General features: G+C 44.4%; 1 protein-coding gene across 3 annotated transcripts in view; it reads right to left on the bottom strand.

The window, feature by feature from the left end:
- Window positions 1-19,988, bottom strand: part of ACSL3 (acyl-CoA synthetase long chain family member 3) — a 536,429-nt gene that overhangs the window by 282,300 nt on the left and 234,141 nt on the right. For all 3 annotated transcript variants that reach the window (XM_085634281.1, XM_085634280.1, XM_085634282.1), the window contains exon 3: window positions 3,911-4,088. In XM_085634281.1, the coding sequence (XP_085490407.1) occupies window positions 3,911-4,088 (178 nt within the window). The remainder of the gene's footprint in view (window positions 1-3,910; window positions 4,089-19,988) is intronic.

Below are 19,988 nucleotides of genomic sequence, written 5' to 3'. Positions count from 1 at the left end.
ACTTTGAAATCACTTTTACAGACTGACACATTCTGAAACCTTTTTTTTAAATTTATTTAAATGCACATGTCCAAGCTGTTTTTTTTTCAGACCACCACCGTGTGTATTCTCTGTGACTGCCTACACTCCAGCAGGGGCAACCAGCCTTAGTGATGCTGAATGTATTTGCATTACAGACTTAAACCTGAAAACCCCACTCGCTTCTAATTACTGTGCATGACTATACATGGCAAGCACATGGGTGTGTGCTAAGCCTCTGCTTCTTCCCCCAAAAATTCGCTCCTCTTTTCCATCTACTGCAACTGTGAAATCACCAGAGCAAGACGCAATAAATTTCTGCCTATAATTCTTCTATGCACACAGAGTCATGTTTTCACATTAGTGCCAAAATGAAATTTCTTTGCCAATTTGAAAGCACACTTACTGCTCTTTTTTTTTCGGGCCAAGTGAAAATCTCTTTTACAGACTGACATTATGAATCCACCATGTGTAACTACAACAAAAACAATTCCCATTTCTATTATTCATTTCTTAAGTTACCACATACATCCCCTCTCAAACTGTAAACTCACCTTTAAAATTAGTTAGTTGTGAAAGAAATGTGTCACTCAAACAGCAGATTATCAGAGCCAGGATCTCTGTTCTGTACACCTCTCTCCTCTCAGCAGAACCAGATAATGGCAAACTTTCCCTCTATTTTTCCACACATATACATGTAAGTTTCAAATCTCAGTGCTTCCCCCTTTTTTTCAAATGTAATGACACATTTCTATTGGTTGAAAACCAACCCTTTTCCAAAAGTACCCTGCCCCCAACTTGACTTCTGCCTAGTACCCTTCCCCCAACTTGACTTCTGCCTGCTACCATAGCAACAGCTCATGGAACACTGCTGTGTGCAGTTAGGTCAGAAGTTCGACACACAATGTTTCAATTCCACAGAGCAAGAGTGCTTGACTTTTCAATCCTAACTGCAAATCCATAGTACTGTTCTTTGGTTACACATTTTTTTGTACCAATACAAAACATGCTTCTATTAATTTTCACATACAGCCTAGTTTTTTTTCTAGAATGGTATGAAACAGCCAATCAGTTCTTTTTGTTTTTTAAAAAATATGTATGCCTCCATTTCCAAACTGTCTTTCTTTTCATATTGCCATTCTACTGAAAGACACCTCCTGAGTGCATCCAGTTCTCCTTTGAAGATGTTCACAGTGTGGATTGTAGGGCACAGCTATGTCTTCTGGAGTGAAAAGTTTGCAGAGAAAACAGATATGGTGAGAGACCTTGCTTTGCCAAATGTAGACATTAAATGGATTGGTCAGAGAGGGTTAAAGTGGCACCAATTGATGCCATTGGTGAAATCCTTCATGCAAATCCAACACCCTGACCTCATAATAGTGCACTGTGGTGGCAATGACCTAGGCACTTTGACTGGGGTAGGTCTGGAAATGCTTATGAAGGACACCTTTGCACAACTGTTTACACTTTTCCCTAAAACTGCCTTTGTGTTTTCCAACATATGCCAAAGGCAAAAATGGAACTGGTCCAATCATTTCTGTCCACAGATTGACAAAGCAAGAAAGCACGTCAACAAATCTGTTTCTGCTTTCCTCCGTGACTATGGTATGGGTGCCATTTACCACAACAACTTGCGTTACGACATGCAAGACATTTATAGAGGAGATGGTGTGCACTTCAATGATGAAGGGAACAGAGTCTTCCTCTTGAACCTTAGACTCTGCATCGGTACTTACTTGTAGGTACCACTAAAAAAATGACTCCATAAACACAACAGCTCTTTTTAGAGCTCCCTAATTTCTAAACTCTTAAATCTGATTTTCATTTATTTATTTTTATTTTTTTTACCGTACGCTTACCGTGAGCTTACCGTACGCGTACCCCGTGATTTTTTTTAAAATCAATAAATGTTTTTTTTGTACTTTTCTGTCCTTCTTTGACCCCCTTACAATTGTTAGGGGGTCTGTAACTCTCCTCATTGCCCCCTTTCCTTGTTTTCACTCTTTTTTTTCAGAGTGAAATACACAAAATGGCGGCCGCCGCTTCCTGGTTTCGGCCGATTCGAATGTTTACTAAGATCTAAGAGCCAATCAGAATCGCGCTCGCGCACGCCACCGTACGCTTACCGTAAGCGTACGGTAAGCGTACCGTAAGCTGGCTCAGATATATATATTGATTTAAAGGCTATTTTCTCAAAATCTACTGAACTGATTTACACCAAACCTACAAAAGGCACTTCCTTGACCTACGGACTACCTCTCTGCCAAATTTCTAGTAATTCTGTTCAGCCGTTCGGGCTGTAGGTCGTTCTAAAGGTCCTATGGAAAAATGCATGGGAAAAACGCGTTTTGGGACCCCCCTTTTATCTCAGCCCCCGCTTGACGGATCCCCCCGAGACTTTCAGGGTAGGAGCGGACCGTAGCGCCCCACCTATTTTGAGAAATTCGCGAGGATTCGTCGACCGGCGCCAAAGTTATTCAAAATAGAATGTTGAGGTTTTCCTATGGAAACAGGGTCCTAACTATAACTACCTACTGGCGACCGCCAGTAGGTAATATATATATATATATATATATCCACCTAAAAGCTTCAAGCAAACTTAATAGGTCACTATTGGTCATATTTGTGCTTAAATGGGAATGTTCGAACAGGCACTCAATCTCATAGTAACTCAAGGCTGTTATGAGCTCAGAAGGCAAAGGCGTAAAGAGATCTGGGTTCACTTTTCAGAGTCCTTTAATGATTGGAGGAGACGTTTTCCAATGTCAGCTTTCCATGAATACATGCAAGATGTCTTGAAGTGGCTTAGAGCTATCTAAGTTCAATGAAGACAAGGCTGAGGTAATGGATTGTCTTTCAGAGTCTCTTTTCAAACAATTGGCAGCCAAATGTTGATCACTGAACGATATCTCAAATCCAATTATAGTGATGGCCGTTCGAAATATGGGAGTTTATATGGATAATGATCTGTCTCTTCCCCTCCACTCATGTTAGTAAACTATCCTCCAGTTGTTTTGGGCTAATGAGAGTACTCTGTAAAATTCAACCTTTGCTGCCAATGGATTCCCACCTGCTTGTGGTGCTAAGTATTATATTAAACAGACTTGACTACGGCAATGCCATATTTTAAGGTGGACCTGGATATCTTGTAATTCTTCACGCATACAAGCTGTGGCTGCAAAACTGGCTTTATCTCGAACACCTTTCCTCTACGTCAGCAGCTCTGGATTCTCCTCACTGGTTCCCCATGGCCAAGCATATAAAGTTTAAAGCACTGTGAATGGCACATAGGACTTTATCACACTTGTCCCCTACGGCTTCAACATAAGTTGCAAGGCTATCTTCCAGCTAGATCATTATACTCTGGGAACATCAATCTGCTCAAAGTTTCTAAATTTAAGAAACCTTGTCTTAGTGGTAGGTCATTTTCTGTGCAGGTGGCTTGCCTACGGAACAATATGACATTCTAAGGAACAGTCAATCGGACTATCTTTGTTCTGTTGGCAATCTCTATGCCATTAGGAAAGCCTTGAAGACGTGGTTCTGTAAGCTCTACAGTTCTTACATCTCTTGGTAGGTCTACTTCTTGTTTAGCACCAAGATGCCTTTTTCAGGTGACTGTTTCGCGCTCTACAACTAATAGTAATGGAACTCGTGTGCCTTGTTTAATAATGTATGTGTTTGTTTATTGTTTTACACAGTATATAATGTAGCATGCTTAAGCACAATGTTTACTATATATTGAGTGCACTGTTTTTTCACCAATACTAAACTATTAAATAAATAATAAATACAATAAACATTAAAAGGCCTATTCCTTTGGGTCATCACTTTACCAAACTGAAGAGATTGAAAGATACGTTTTTAAAAACAAAAAATAAACAGAACTTACTTGGGAAGTTGTACATGAAACATGCCTGGGCAGTTATCATCCACTCGGCTCTTGTCTCACAAAAGAGGGCAATATTTTTTTTTGGTTTTTGACCTATTGCGGAAAGCCCAGAACCAAACTTGGAGGCAAGTGTCTGAACATCTTCGTAAGTCAGCCATTTGTATTCTCCAAGGATGACCTAAGAAAGGTAAATATGATTACAATGCATTCGTAAAATTTAATCACAATCAGCTTCACGTTAGTATTAACTTCTTATTAACAGAAAAAGAGATGTTCTTCTCCCTTGCACCACAAAAGGTAGTCCAAGAAAGCCCCACTAGATTTTTTTCACTTGATACTAGGTTGTAAAATCGAGTTTGTTTTCAGTCACTGAGTTGAAATACAACACACTGCTTCACAATAGGCCATTATCCGCATCAGCCCAGGGCGTGAGAATGGCGACATTGTATTGGACAGCATATTTCCCTGTAAACAAAATAATGCAAACGTAAACTGGATTAAGATCTAATATGTCACTCTTGGCTTGGGGTGGTCACTTTGTAACTAGACTGACGTTGTCTGATCCGGGTTACCTTTCAATGCCCTTCACTTTAAACGCGGGTTGTCAAACACGATACTGAACTAAAATCCCACAGATACAGCTCACTGGAACGCTAAATAAGGGCAGATAATACGAATTACGAATTACTCTATCAGTTTAATTACTGGAAACATATTTGTATTGCTTTATACTAGAACTTCAATTTTTTATATTTGTTTGTTCCGATTGTGCTTTTTCCAGAACTCATGGTTCAGGGGTCTTAATCTTGACACTGGATGCATAGGTATGCCCGATCATTCGGATTAAAGACACTCAGTTGATTCTAAAACTTGAAACAACGCAGCAAAGGATTAAAGAGAAGAAAAAAGGTCGAGAAGGGTAACCAAAAAAGGCCCACGCTTTGAGTGATATTTCAGTAGTTTTGTTCCAAGCTCCTAATATTTCGGAAGAGATGTGAAATACAGATCTAGATTCACCAAGTGATGCGTAACCACCAAATGAGCCTCATCCCGACCAAGAAGAAAGTCCCATCAATACACATGAGCAATATCCGGGACAACCAAAACCCCTTCCCGGTCCAGGTTTTACCCTCTGCAGAGTTGGTGCTTCACTGCTGCTACAACTGAGCTTCCCGCTTCACTAGTTTTAGCCTTTCAACAGCAGCAGTCCTAAATATATACAGAACAGAGCACAAGTCGTGGGTACAAGCAGCTACACGGCGTCCACGCATTATTTTCACAGGGTCGACGCTGTCCTCCCTGCCAAGAAGTTGGGTCTCACAGAAATATGCTGAACGTGTCCCGGTGTAATACACCAGTAATCATTCAGCAGCGTCTGTACGTTGTCTGCTATCCATTCCCAGCCGCAATGTGCAGGAGGGGAGGGAGCTTTTATTTCACCTCCAGCTGGGCCGAAGTTAAGGGGCCATCAGGCCTATTTTGGTTTGAATATCCTGACTGGAGGCAGCCTGGGACCTCACACAAATGTAAATGCCATGGAGAGGAAACAAAGGCACACAGCTTGTTATCTCTTCACAGGTACCTAAGAGAGGCAGCTTTTGACTTTGTTCAGTTCCTGCATATAAGATGCACGCACTGTAAGAATGTCAGATGAAGTGGTCTGTCCCAGTATTTACACAAATAACAATTTCAATAGCACTATTTTATTTCTTTTATAGCGCTACCCAACCCAATGCAGGTTGTCCAAGCTAATTACGTAACATACACATTATACACTGACAATAAATCATGTACATGTGTAAATCAATGTACAAGATGAGTTACAGGGAGACAGGGTTACACGGTGTAGGAGTCGCATGTCCTTCATAGCTCACTGTGCTATATTACAAGGATTACATTTTATGAACTACAGGAAACAAAATAATCTGTGTTAAAAGCAGTAACCAAATTTACTATCTACATGAAATAAAAATCTGCATATTACGTGATGTACTTTGCAGAGACACATTAACCTTGTACTTCTTTGATACAAATCTGAGACTTCACAAAACACAGATCTCTCCAACAAATGTGTTAAACTCCAGAGTTATCGCACCATTATTACTATTCCATGAGATTTACTGGCACCTTTACACACCCAATTAAATATTTTAAAATGTAGACTTTGCAACCAATTAAGCATAACAGACCTACTGATAGGCTTCTCCTTGTTGCTAATGTATTTCTGGCAGGGCTTAAAAAGTAAATGGATTAGCTGAGGCCCAGATTTTGCGTTGGGTTGTGCGACTTTTTTGGCACAACCCCGAAACCAAATCTCATTTGTTAAGTCTCATAATGCACTTAAATGTACTCATGCTATACCTGATAATCATATGTGTGAGTTCTTAATATCTGAGGTCACTTCCTGTGATTTCACATGCAATGTTACGCATCGTGAAATCATGCGCTGTGATGCCACGCGTCATGATTTCCCTTGCACCCGGTCTAACCTGGTTTGTCCCCCCACTTCTTTTTTTAGGACTTGTGCTCTGATTCAGAACATGTTTGCAGTACTGCTCAGAATAGGTTCCTTTCTGGTGACAATTTCCCATGTTAAGAAATATTCCCCAGGAACTTTAAGCTTCTTTTTTTGCATCCCTACGGATTTCGGACATTTTAACAATGGTTCTGTGAAGACAGGCTTGCTGGATGATTTTTTTTTTTTACATGCTGGGATTGCATGCTGTTCTTTTAATTCGTTTTACAATAAAAAATAATACGTCTGACCGGCTGTCAATTTCCATTTTTGCCCAGGGTGTGTACAGTTTTGCATTTAGTTAGTGGCGACGGTAGTGGAGAAATAGTTTAATCTAATACAAAAATAAAATAGGGTTTTAACCCCCCAAAAAGATCTATTATAAAAAGGTTTCATATCCGAATTGTCGCACTAGTAGAGGAGAGTGCTCAATATGGAACCCTAATGTTGCTTTCACGTTATCAAGCACAACTTCAAAAGAACAATCCTTGCACACAACAGCTCGCTGGTTCAAGGGATCGGGTTGGGCCAATGGCGTACTAGGCACACAAGTGTACCCCTCCCTTTTTAGGTCTCGCCTGACCCAGCGCATGCGCTGGTCTGGTGAGACTTATTGAGAGGGCTCCAAAAATTTCTACCAGGCCAGCCTAGAGCTACAGTGCATGTGTGCGGTCGCGCGCGCCGCGCTTGACCACGATTACTTTCACTGCCGCACAGCCGCTTTGATGTTTTATCGCGATCACTTTCGCAGCCGCATGGCCGCTTGGCATAGCCAATAGGTCTCGCTTTTGGGACCTTATAAGTATTTAGTTATGCAACTGTTGCATGGCTAAACACTTATAAGGTCCCAAAGGCGAGACCTATTGGCTATGCCAATGCTTGTTACGGTCCTGTGTACTGTACTAATGAGGAAGTAACACGCAACAGACAAAGGGACACAAGGATAACATGGACTCTCTAGCACAGGTAAAAGCATGACAGAACAAGCATTTGCAATGCAATAGGTCTCGCATTTACGCGAATTTGAGCTATTGGCATTGTAAATGACAATGCCTTTAATTTAGGTTTTAAAAACGAAAACAAAAATAAGCATTGTCATTTGCAATGTCAATAGCTCAAACTCGCTTAAACGCGAGACCTATTGCATTGCAAATGCTTGTTCTCCGTGGCTCCTGTAAAAGAAGCAAGGGTGATCGGGGCAGGAGACAGCAAGAGTGATCGAACGTGGACATGCAGTGGCCTCGCGGATGGAGGTCTCAAGCAACGGAAGGAAGCGGAGGAGGGTTCATAGGAAACCAAGACAACGTGCGCGAGGCGTCAGAAGCACAAGGGTGGGCTTTAAAAAACAGTAATAATGAGAAAACCACATTGGCCCAAAAGTGAGCCTTCAGGGACGTATTTTTCCATAATGTGACCACCCCGCAGCAGCTACAACTATTATGTGGAAAGCCTCACTGGGTTATGCTGGGGTGTTTTTTGCATAAAGACAATCTATATATACATAGGCTAATGTAGAAAGCAACAAAATAGATGAAACTATTATTCAGCCAGTGAAAATATGATATAAAGGTAAGAATTTAAAGAATACAATTTCCCGAAATGCCACATGGAATGTCACGCGTCGTCATGTCATGGGCTTTGATAGCGCTCGTTATGATGTGACTTGCATGCTGCCTGACTTGGTCAGTCCCCCACTTCTCTTTTTTAGGACGTGTGCCCCGACTGTATGGCATACTCTGAAATCATATGGAGCGCTCTACTTTGAAATGTAAATTTAAAGGCGCTCTTGGGAGGTGTAGGCGATGGCCAGTACCACAAACTGGTAGTGTAGGGGTGTTGACAGCGCGAGTGATTTTGTTGCAGGGGATGAAAGACAGAGGTGAGAGAGAGGAGCTGTCAAGAGCGAATGAGATAAGCGGTGGCGCTCGCGCGGTCGACCAGTTCATTATTTCACACTCTAAAAGCACTCTCCCCGTCTCTCTAATCGAGCGCCAGCAGAGAGGGGTCGCTGTTCCAAGTAAATTTCAGAGTAAAAAGCCGATTCTAAACAGTAAATGGAGACAGAGCTACCCCTGCCTGGCAACTGTTCCCGAGATCGCTCCTTTAGATGTAAAGAATCCGCTGTTTTGGTTTTGTATTTGTGGATTTTGCAAGTAGTGTAAGCATGGCCAGACCACGAACAGAATCAAACAGAGAATCACACAGATAAACAAGTGGAAGTGATCGCGTTTGCGATCAAACATCAAAGCGGCGAAAGTGAAAGTAATCTAGCAGAGCATCAAAGGGCTGGGTGAGAAGGGAGGGGGGGAATGCAAGGAGCAGAGAGGAGCAGCTGTGCACGTGCACGCCATCGTGCACTCAAGCCCTAGGCCAGCAAAACCATGTGGGTAGCACTTTTGAAAGCCCACTTACAAAATGTCTCAAAGAGACAGCTTTCGCTGTCTCAGCGAGACCTAAAAAGGCAGGAGCTGCCTTTTGACTCTTGGCAGTATTACAGCTCTTCCCTGGCCCTCCCTAGACTGGCCTCGAAGGCAGACCCGAGAGGTGGCCTCGTTTGCACTCGTATTACTTATCCATTTTTATATAGCGCGGAATTTACCCAAAGGTGTCAGCGCGCTTCACAATAGGACCAGTTATGTTACATGAGGAGAATGTTACAAATGTACATGTTACAGAAGCAAATGAGATACAAGCAGAGGTAAAATACAGCAATAGATGGCAGTCACTCAAAAACACACTGGGGTGACACTTGTACAGGCATAGAATAGAACATTTACAATAGTGAAAGAACTTCCTTGAGGGACTTAAAAGGGCGTTTATTAGTTCTGGAAGTGTCTTTGGAAGAGAAGACACTTCACTCCTCGCTGCTGTCCTGTCATACAACATAAGTCACGCATTTGTTCCTGTGGCACGCTTGCATGCTCCCCTTTCTGATGTAGAGGGGAAAAATAGACAACCTACTATTTGATCGAAAGAGAGAGGCAGCCAATCAATTAACTGAAAAGACACAACTAACCGGATTATTCCTGTTGGTAGGCTCGAAGTTCACTTGTATTTCAAAAGCGAACGAACGTTCTAAAATGTTACACTGCTGCCCTCTAGTGCCACATTCATTAACCAAACACAGGTCGCTGGTCTAGCGAGTCCTGGCAATCCAAATATGCGGGGGAAAATGTGGCAGTCTCCAGACAACTGGGGGGCAACATCTGCAGAGACTGTGGGGAAAATCTTACTAAGGTTTCTTTTACCAACCGAAAAAATAGTACATTAAAAGGCACTTACTTATGTTGCCAATAGTCCAGGATGTATAGAAATGAAGTTAATCGAGATATGTAGGGTCTTTGTTGCCCTCGAATATATCTCTTTATCCAGACAGGAGAACGTAATTCCATCCTTCTCAGACATTTCTCAGTTACTTTTCTATGTCCTAATTCCAGGACATAAAACCTCGCACTCCTTTCCGTGACACCGGCACACACCGGCACACACACGCACCGGCACACACACACGCACCGGCGCGCGCGCACACACGCACCGGCACACACACACGCACCGGCGCGCGCGCGCGCGCGCACACACACACACACACACACACACACACACACACACACACACACACACACACACACACACACACACGCACGCACGCACGCACGCACGCACGCACAGGCACACGCGCGCGCGCGCGCGCACAGGCACACATACCCCCCCTCTGGATGACTGAATGGCCTGCAAGTGCTTGCTGCGTTCAGTTTAGAGAGGACAAAAGTCATTGGGGAACGGAGTGGCGTAGGCTTAGTGGCTTTCATGGAAGACGCGTTTTACAGGTGCCTGGCTCTTCAAAACCAGGGGAAGCCACGAAAACTCCTACTACCGGTCATGGGCCCCCATTCATCTGAAGGCCAATGCATACCTGTGAGATACGCGAGACTCGGGCCCCCATTTCACATTTTGCAGGGGCGGCCTTCACTTTGCTTTACGCCGCTCCTTAAGGGGAGTGTATGGCTGCGACGTCACAATAAAGTGCTAAATTGGTAGGTCGTAGTAATTAGAACGTGTTTATGGTAATGTTAAGCACTTTAAAAGTCATTCAACATTCAATTTTAAAGATTCCAACAACTTGAAGTGACTTTCGGATTTTAATTCCAGATTGAAACTCTACCAATAAATTATCTGTGGAAATGCTAGGGAAAGCAAGATGTAGGATGGCAACCAAAAGAACTCGTATTTGAGTGCCACTGACCCCCCAGTTAACTGGATTTTAAAACAAAAAAAATCCTTGGTTTAGTTCAATACAAATTTCTAAAATGACGAGACTTCTATAACTTGTGTTGTTATTGTGACGGTATACTCCTACGTGTATTCGTATCCATCCCTGTCCGGTTCCCTAACTTTGTTATGGTTTCTGTGCATTTTGGGCGCGGAAGGCATTTTGTGATTAACCAGGATTTCATTTCGTTTTGAATGCGTTTTTTACCAAACAGTAAAATAATTAATGGATTTGTAAGTTTGCTTATTTAATAGTACAAAGGAACCGCTAGACCTAGGTGTAAAAATCAAATACCTAATATTTTTTTTTGTGGCCAATTCGGTGTCGGCTATGTATACTTCCATTTGATGATCAGCAGCCGAGGATTGTATGTGATCGGTAAAGACATACCATACATGCCCTCAAGAGGGCAGTGTACGAAACCACATAACTCTTTACAATAGTCATCCCATACTTGCTGTATATCGAGCAGAAAGGACTCAAATGTGAGTGGAAGGACCTTTTTTGCTGCTCACAACAGAGATCATGCCACGTAAACGTATAATCGTTTGCATGGACTGTGGTGCGCTGAGCTCCTCACAGCTCTCTGGCCTTCAACTCACAATCTCATTTCAACGTGTTGAAATTGCGGTGCATATGGGCAAATATGCAGAGACAACACAGCTGGCCTTCGCATTTTTCCTCATTTTCTGACCAAGAAATGAGCAATGGAGCCTCGACAATGACGAGTGTCCTAAATGACGCCACAGTCTGTGGAAGACGCATATAATAGTAATATATCAGCAGCAGTTTTCAGGCACATGGTTTTACCCTTCCCAACAATTTAGGGCTGCTGCACGCTCTCCACTGGGCCCATTATTAATCCGACAGCTCGGAGGCGGCGGCTTTTAGGTCTGGAGTCTGGACGCTGAACAGCAAGGCCCAGTTTGTGAGCCCCTTAAAAGCGCCACGCAGGGTCGCAGGGCAGTTGTACAGCCCCAATGTTCCTCTCCACCTCTTCATAATTTTGCTAAACGTATTCAAGTTCAAAACTTTTGACCCAGATGGTTTCGTGTCAGATTTGGCTGCCTCAGTCAAGAAAAAGGTTTAACAAGATAAGGGTGAAAGACCTGCACAGATCGACTCTGGAAGGAAACACAGCCCAATCCCCATAAACCCCTGCAGGTTGCTGCTTCTCCGCAGCCACCATCAAAGATCGGCGAATAGGTGACGTCGGCGCAAAGCTGGGCCGACTGTAAATCCTCCTTATGTTCGGTTTTGATCATCTGCCCTCAATCCCGCCCTTTCTCCCTCCAGCCGCAAGGGGCAGCCTTCTGCGCCTGCAGCCAGGGCAGAGCAAAGTTAAGTGTTCAGCCCTCGTGAGCAGCTGACCTCCCCCTTCTTTGTGCTCGTCATCCCCTGCCTGCGTTTAGTGGGAACACTGTGCTGCAGAGGTGTCCTTCACAAAAACTCTGGGTTTACTCATTTTTAGGGAAATGCTCCACCTAGTGTTTGAATTGGGTATTTTACTTTGCTCTATGCATTCGAAGTTTAAAAAAACGTCATGCCATTGGAGGCTAAATTCAGCGCAGCCTTTTGAACAAGTTGAACGAGTTTTTTTTTTAGTTGTAGTTTATAGTACGGACTCCTATTGCACAATCCGATAATAAAGCTATGCCTTATTGTATAAACTCTATTTATTATACATGGGTCCCATAGCCGCCCATTATCGTGAATATGCTTTTTAGGTCTCGGGACCATCCGGTCTGCCGAAGGCAGAACCGGAAGTCGAGAGATTTAATGACGTGGAGAAGAGGGGCTTGAACCAGCCCCTCTTCTCCCCTGTTCTCCATTGGCTGGCCTCTTGAATGCTGGCCAGCCACTGGAGAAGAGGTCAGTCATTCAGATTAGGCCCCGTCCTTTTCGGATCGGGGGCGTGTTTTTAGGTCTCGGCTAGCGATGGCTGCGCTTGCGCAGTCTCGCTCGCGAGACATAATGACTTGGGAGAAGAGGGGCTTGAACCCGCCCCTCTTCTTCCCTGTTCTCCATTGGCTGGCCTAGTAAATGCTGGCCAGCCATTGGAGAAGAGGTCCCGTCACTCAAATCATGCCCAGTCCTTTTCGGATCGGGGGGCGTGTTTTTTGCGAAAAGTCTCAGGGAGGAGACCACAGCAAAACACGCCCCCGAATCCGAAAAGGGCGGTGCCTTTCTCCGAGGCATTTCTGCTCTGCCACGGAGAAAGGCAGTCGTGTGCTCGTCCGCTCCCCCGCTCCCCCTTCGTCCGGTTGCTGCTCTGGTCTCCTCACCTCTCCAAGGGTGTTCTTGTTTAAATAGGTTGGGGGGGGTGTTTCTATTGGTTCGTACAGGGGCTTGGAAGACAGCATCTGGGCAATTTCGCATAGCCAGCTCTGCACTGGCACCTAAGTGGGATTAAATCATAAGCAACCTAGCCCCATTCGGTACCAAAACTGGTCCGATGTCAGGTGATACTCGCTGGCGTGCTCACGGGAGAACTCTGTCCCTCTTTTAAGCCTTTGTTACCGAGGACTTTTAACTGAGATATCTTGTTTCCTGCACTTGGAGCCTGTTACCTGCTGGGATTGCCAGGACCAGGGTGCGCTGCTGTACAACTGGATTGAGCGCACCTGGGCACTCTTCCCGGCTCCTCCTCCTCGTCCCTCTTGCTGATAAAACGCCTCGCGGCCCCCGCTTCGCGGGAGCCGCTCGCTGGCGTGCTCACGGGAGAACTCTGTCTCTCTTTTAAGCCTTTGTTACCGAGGACTTTTAACTGAGATATCTTGTTTCCTGCACTTGGAGCCTGTTACCTGCTGGGACTGCGAGGACCAGGGTGCGCTGCTGTACAACTGGATTGAGCGCACCTGGGCACTCTTCCCGGCTCCTCCTCTTCCTATTTAACTCCCGCGCCTACTACCGCGTTGCGGGACGCGTTGCGGGGCGTAGTCCGGGGCGAAGCCCGGGCAAAGGGCGGGCCCGTTTAAGCCCGTTCAAGCACGGACCGGGCCCTGTCCCTTTCATCCATTTCTTCGCCCCGCACAAGGCAGCAAGTCACTATGGATACACGAGGTAAACTAATGAAAGCACAACCGATAGTATCTGGAACACTGGATAACTTTATCATTAGGGCGAACTCTGTAATCCAAGGTGAATTGAACTTACTAGAAAGGCGTTTATCTGACGGAATTGCCAGTACGCGTAGGTCATCCCTTGGCTTAATTGCATCTGCAGGCTCTCCTACAAATCTTGATGACTCACAAGTAGCATTGATGGATAGTATTGATCGTACAATTGAATCGGTTTTATGTGACTTAAGATCCAGTTCCCCCTCATGTAGAGATACTCTTCAACCAATCCCTGAGGGTACGGTTCATACTATGCATTCCCGATTGTCGGACCAGACGTTAATTGGAGCACAGTATATTGAGCAGGGAGCCGTTCCAAAAAGGAAACGCGAGGGGCCCAATAAGAGAGGGAAAAAACCTAGATTGGATAGACCCCATACTAGTATTGTTAAAGCACCTATCCCAACATGTACTAGGCCTGCCCAAGTCAACAGTTGCATTCTCAAACCACCATTAGAGCAAATTGTATTGCCATCTAATACACCTATACATGTCTCTGATTGTGTCTCAGAACCCGATGAGACCTCTTGTCGATATAATGACATTGTAAAAACTGCTATTAATGGTCTCCTTACTTCATTGACTGCTAGGTTTGATGCAATTGATATTAGGCTTAAGGAAATAGAAAGGGTTGTTGCAGCCCCGGCAAATGTATTAGTGAGCAGAGCCAAACCGTGTGCTGTATGTGAAGCAAGAAAAGCGGATTCACATTTTCCCTCCCTCCCTACTCCCATGGGCTCCCTTCCACTCGGACCCCGCGATCCTTTGCCAAATATACCAGAATCTAATCCAACTACTTCTCTGCTAGTACTCCCTGCCTCACAACATACGCCCTCTGTGCCTTCTCAATGTCAATTACAATCCCAAATCAAGAACATAGTCACAGTACCCAACCCACAACACGCAGACTCGGACCAAAATAACAAGGGTCCAAGAGCTAATACCAATCCAAATATAGCCCTAACAAATAGGAAAAACATAATCAATCTTCCACCAGAAGCCTCACCTTATGTCGTTGTTCTAACAGGCGTCCCGGAACTTGTTAACTCATCGACTGAATCCTATGCATCCCTAAAAAATAAAGTCATTAACTGGCTCAATAAGCATAGGCCTCTCCCTCCTAATGTGAGGTCACAGGTTTTAATGGTTAGAAGGGTTCCTTGGCTCAGTAGCACTATAAAGAATATTAAGGGTGACTGCATTTTGGTTAATTTCAGCAACCGCTTAACAGCTCCCTATATTCTTAATTGGACTGGTGGTAACAATACTTCCCTTATTAATTCCTTGCCCCTGTCTTTCTTTTACCCCCCACTCCACATTTCTTTACTGGATGACACAGATGATAACTGGTCCAAAGTTGGGGGCAATGCGACCAGAGGCCGGCCTAGGCGCGTCCATTTTGACGAGCCTTTGTCTGCTGGCTATTCAACTTTCAACAGGTATGCCTGTCTTGAGGATGTCGATTGACTTCCCCAGGAAGGCTCCATTTCTGTTTTATTGCCTCCATTGCCCCCACTCTCCCATTACCATCCCATTTCTCCTGTCTCTATTTCCGTCCCCATCACCACTCCTATTTCTCCGACTCTGCCCGAGCCTCCTGCTTGTAAAATTCTTCCAGCCCCTTCCAATTGCACAATAAAACATAAGGTGCTTTCTTGGAATATAGCCGGTCTACCCAGCAAACTTAACTGCCCAATTTGGGGCTCTTTCATAGATCTTCACCAAATTTGTTGTTTTCAAGAAACCTGGGCAAGACAAGATTACCATCGACTGGGTTATGCTACCTATTCAATTCCGGCAGTGTGGTCCGGGCGTGGCCGCCCTTCCGGCGGCCTGACTATTTGGGTTGCCACTCACTTAGGATGTACTGTTACTAAATTTGAAACTGGGTCTGATGATATTCTATGTATAATACTGGATTGGGGCCTAGACAACAAACTGGCGGTGATTAATGTATACGCCAGACCCGTGAATTTTTGTGCGGAATCCCGGGTGATTGAGGCCCTTTCAAATGTTTTAACTGGAATACCCGATCATATAATGCTTCTTATAGTTGGTGATTTTAATTCTCATTTCGAACCACTTGAGGGCTTGGTGGATCAAATAAACCAGGAAGAGGACGAAATCTGGAACATCCCTCAGGTTTCTGGTCCAATGGCTAGGGCCTGGACACCTTTGGCTATCCAGATTACCTCCCTGACAATGGTCCACTCTATTAGGGCCTGTAATGGTCGAACTATTTTAGATAACCCTCCTAAGCCCACATTTAATAAACCAGGTAGAGAGGCTAGGCTTGATTATATTTTCGTTCAAGCCAAGGACTGGAACAGAGTCCTAGATTTTCAAGTCATTCCAAGGGGGGAGAGCGACCATAATCCTCTTATATTGGACGTCTCATTATCTGGTTTATCCCCTCTGGATTTGGCGCCACCACCTAATTCGGAGCCATCGGACTCAGCTATTCTCTCTAATAATAAGCGGAGAATTAAATGGAGTAAAATGGTTCGTAATGACAAAGAAATATCCCAAGTCTATGCTGCAGTCGCCTCGGTTTTAAACAATATAGCGGGGATCCTTGACCAGCATTCCCCTCTAGACTACCATGAGAAACTGGCAACTGCCCATCAGGATCTGTTTTCTATGCTGTCCGGGCTATTTAACCCTATTATTCCCTGTAAAAAGGGATTTGTTAACCAGCCCAACTGGTACAACAAGACCTGTAGATTGGCAAAGAGCGATCTGCTAGGTGCTATAAAGAACAAAGCTCCTAAGGCTGATATCCAACACAAGAGACAGATCTATAGATCCCTGATACGTTTTGCTAAACTGGAATGGGCTTCTGAAAATTGGGAGAATCTAACCGCTGCCCTAAAATCAAGAGATTCGAGGAGATTTTGGTTGATTGTATCTACTGGGACAACCGAACCCCCCGCAATTGTAATTAACAACATTGCCCCAGAAGCCTGGGAAATCCACTTTAGCACTCTCTACAGGGCCCCGATGTCTGCCCCTGCGAGCCCACTATACACAGTACCAAGCCGAGACCATCAAATATTTTCGCTAACTGAAATCCAGCTTGCAATTTCCCAACTTCCCGTTGGGAAAGCACCAGGATTGGATGGGGTACCAGGTGACTTGTATAAACATGAACCTAGTGTATGGGCACCTTATCTCACATTATTGTTTAATGCCATCTTGGACGGCTTGCCAATTCCCCCTACTTGGTTAGGCGCCGAAGTTGTGCCTATTTTCAAAAAAGGTTCTCCACTGTTGCCAGGGAACTACAGGCCTATTAGCTTGATAGATGTTGCACAAAAACTTTGAGGCTGATCCTGAATCGTATTATGGACTGGGTTGAGTCATCTGAGATCTTGAGCAACTACCAAGCTGGCTTCCGAAAGAGCGTTTCCACAACCAACCAGATCTTTAGGTTGTGTATGCTCTATTGGAAAACAGTAAAGATAGAGGGGGGGTCCTTATACACAGTTTTTGTCGATCTCCGTGCGGCTTTCGACCTTGTTCCCCGCATAAAATTATGGTCCGTGCTACAAGATTTAGGCCTCCCAGGGCCTCTCTTGCACATACTGGTGCGTCTCCACACTAATAACTATGCGAGGGTAAGATGCGGGAGGGGTGGCAGCCTTTCAGCTAGTTTCCCTGTTGAAAGAGGGGTAAGGCAGGGGTGTGTCTTGGCGCCCACCCTGTTTTGCCTTTATGTAAAGGGTCTCATCTCTCATTTAAATGAAGTACCCAATAGAGATGCTCCACGCCTTGCGGGTATTGGCATTTCGGCCATTATGTTTGCCGATGATACGTTGCTTTTAGCTAAGACCCCCATGGGGTTACAACGTGTCTTGGACGGTTTTGTATCCTTCTGTATTGATCGGGGGTTGGAGATCAACACGGCTAAGACTAAATTTATGATCTTCAACCCCCCGAGGTCTCTCCGACCTAATCCCACTATAAATGGAACCAGCTTAGAAAGAGTCCACACTTTCGAGTATTTGGGTCTAACAGTCAATGAGAAAATGACCTGGTCTCATCATCAGACCAAATTAAATTTAAAGTTAAATCAAAGGGTAGGGGGAATCCTGAAATTATGGAACCAATCTATGACGCACCCGATTGGCCCGCCTCTGGAAATCTATAAATTGCAGGCTCGTGGGGCTTTAATTTATGGCGGTGAACTCTGGGGCATTGATTGTGCCCCTGAGATTGTCGTTACGGAAAACAAGTTCCTAAGGAACCTGTCTGCCCTTCCACCCAGCACGCCCTTACTTCCCCTTAGGCTCGATGTGGGACTAAGATCGATAAGGGAGGAACTCGGCGTGAAGCCTTTAACTTTTTGGAGGCGTCTCTGGACAACCCCTGAACTTTTGAGTTATCGCTCTGAACTTTTGGAACTCTACCTTCACCCAGCCCTGGGCAAAATCCCATGGCTGAATTATGTAAAAAATGAATTTGCTAAGCTGGGCTTACAGACCCATTGGACAAAACCCCTAGAGTCGTGTGCGACCATACCCCGTAAAGAACTTGTTGCACTCTACCACAATTTTAATCTCTCGGTTACTCTCGCTAATGAGAATTTGGGATCAATGACAACTACATTTTTAACTATTAAGGACCACTATATATTGGAAACCGTCCTGAATGACATTAATCCTGTCGCCTTGAGAAAATTATTTCTACAATGGCGTTATAATGCACTCCCAGTTAGAGCACTTACCAGTAGGTGGCACCCCCCTACTGTAAAAAATTGTCCCACATGCTCTAGTGAGCTGGAGGACGATATTCATTTAATGTTTTTTTGCCCTATGTACACGAAATCTAGGAAGAAATGGATTGCTCCCATTTGTAGGAGCTGGGGATTTAGACGACATTTAGATGCCTACAGGCTGCTGAAAAGTGATTTATCTCCTTGTACTGTCTTTGCTATTAGCAAGTATCTAGCAGCAATATGGCATATTAGAAGAATCCATCTTACGGAATGAAATGTAAATTGTCTACCATTGACTAGGACTATGTTCCAATCCACTTATTTGCAATTGTATTCTCCCTAGTTTTTAGTGTATCCTTCATTTATGAATGATTTTCTTTTTTTAAGTTAACCTTTGTGATTTAAATGTATTTGTATGTTCTTTTATGATTCACATAATCGAAATAAAGATTTAAAAGAAAGAAAGATACTACACATTGCAGCAGCCTCACCTGAACCGCCTGCAGAAAATAATCCAAGTGAAAAGCTGCGGGGGGCGCAACAGACAGAGCGGGTGCGGTGGCGTAAATTACGAAAGGTGCTCTTACAGAGGCCGGTGCTACCGTAGGAAAAGAAGGAGAAGATGACACGCCTATGACGACAGTACAGGCCGGGTGGGCTGCAAACAAAACACACTGCCCGCGCAGAAGAAAACAGGCATGCCGTCATCCAATCGTAGGGCTGAGTGCAGTCTTCCGGGATCACTCATCCAGTAATAAATTGGCAGACGTCTCTCAGCCAATCCACAGCCGTGTAGTTTCAGAGCACTATTGGCCAATGAACAGTTGGCAATAGCATCCCAGCCAGTCACATGACAAAAGTTCAACAAACCAATCCCTGATTGTCACAGTACTGCCCTATCTAAATAGAATATGTTTTCTTTTACCTGATTGAGTGTGTTTACTTGGAGCCGCTGTTTCGGTCCTCGTGCGCAGTGATTACCGTGTTTACCGGTGATAAAGCGCAATCTTGGCACGACTCACACGTTCGATGCTTGTCGCCAAGAGGCACTGGGGCATTTGTGTGGCACCCCCGCGTACAGAGAAGGCATATTTGGTTGCTGTTCTCCGCGGGAACCATCATGTTGTGCGAAAGGTGGAGCATGGTGGCAGAGATCGTGTTGCATTTAGATGAGCCCGGTGAGGACAGTGACATTGTCTGTCTTTGCTCCAGAGCCTTTTCAAAGTAAGCGGCCGTACAATGTTTTCACGTACAATTGTTTAAAGTGAAATTAGACCGAGCTGATGTTGTTTGGCGCACTTTTTTTTGCAGAAGAACATTTTATAGCGCTTTGTTCTTAGATTTTCCCCAACTTTGTCTTGACATAAAAATTATGATTTTTGTTCTATCGTTTTCAATGTGTAGGACTCACAAGTGACGCTTGTCAAGTTATGTTATGTAACCTAGCATTTGTGTAG

The sequence above is a fragment of the Triturus cristatus genome, chromosome 11 (assembly GCF_964204655.1).
Source record: "Triturus cristatus chromosome 11, aTriCri1.1, whole genome shotgun sequence".
Classification (NCBI taxonomy): Eukaryota; Metazoa; Chordata; class Amphibia; order Caudata; family Salamandridae; genus Triturus; species Triturus cristatus.
This window is presented reverse-complemented; position numbering and strand designations above follow the sequence as displayed.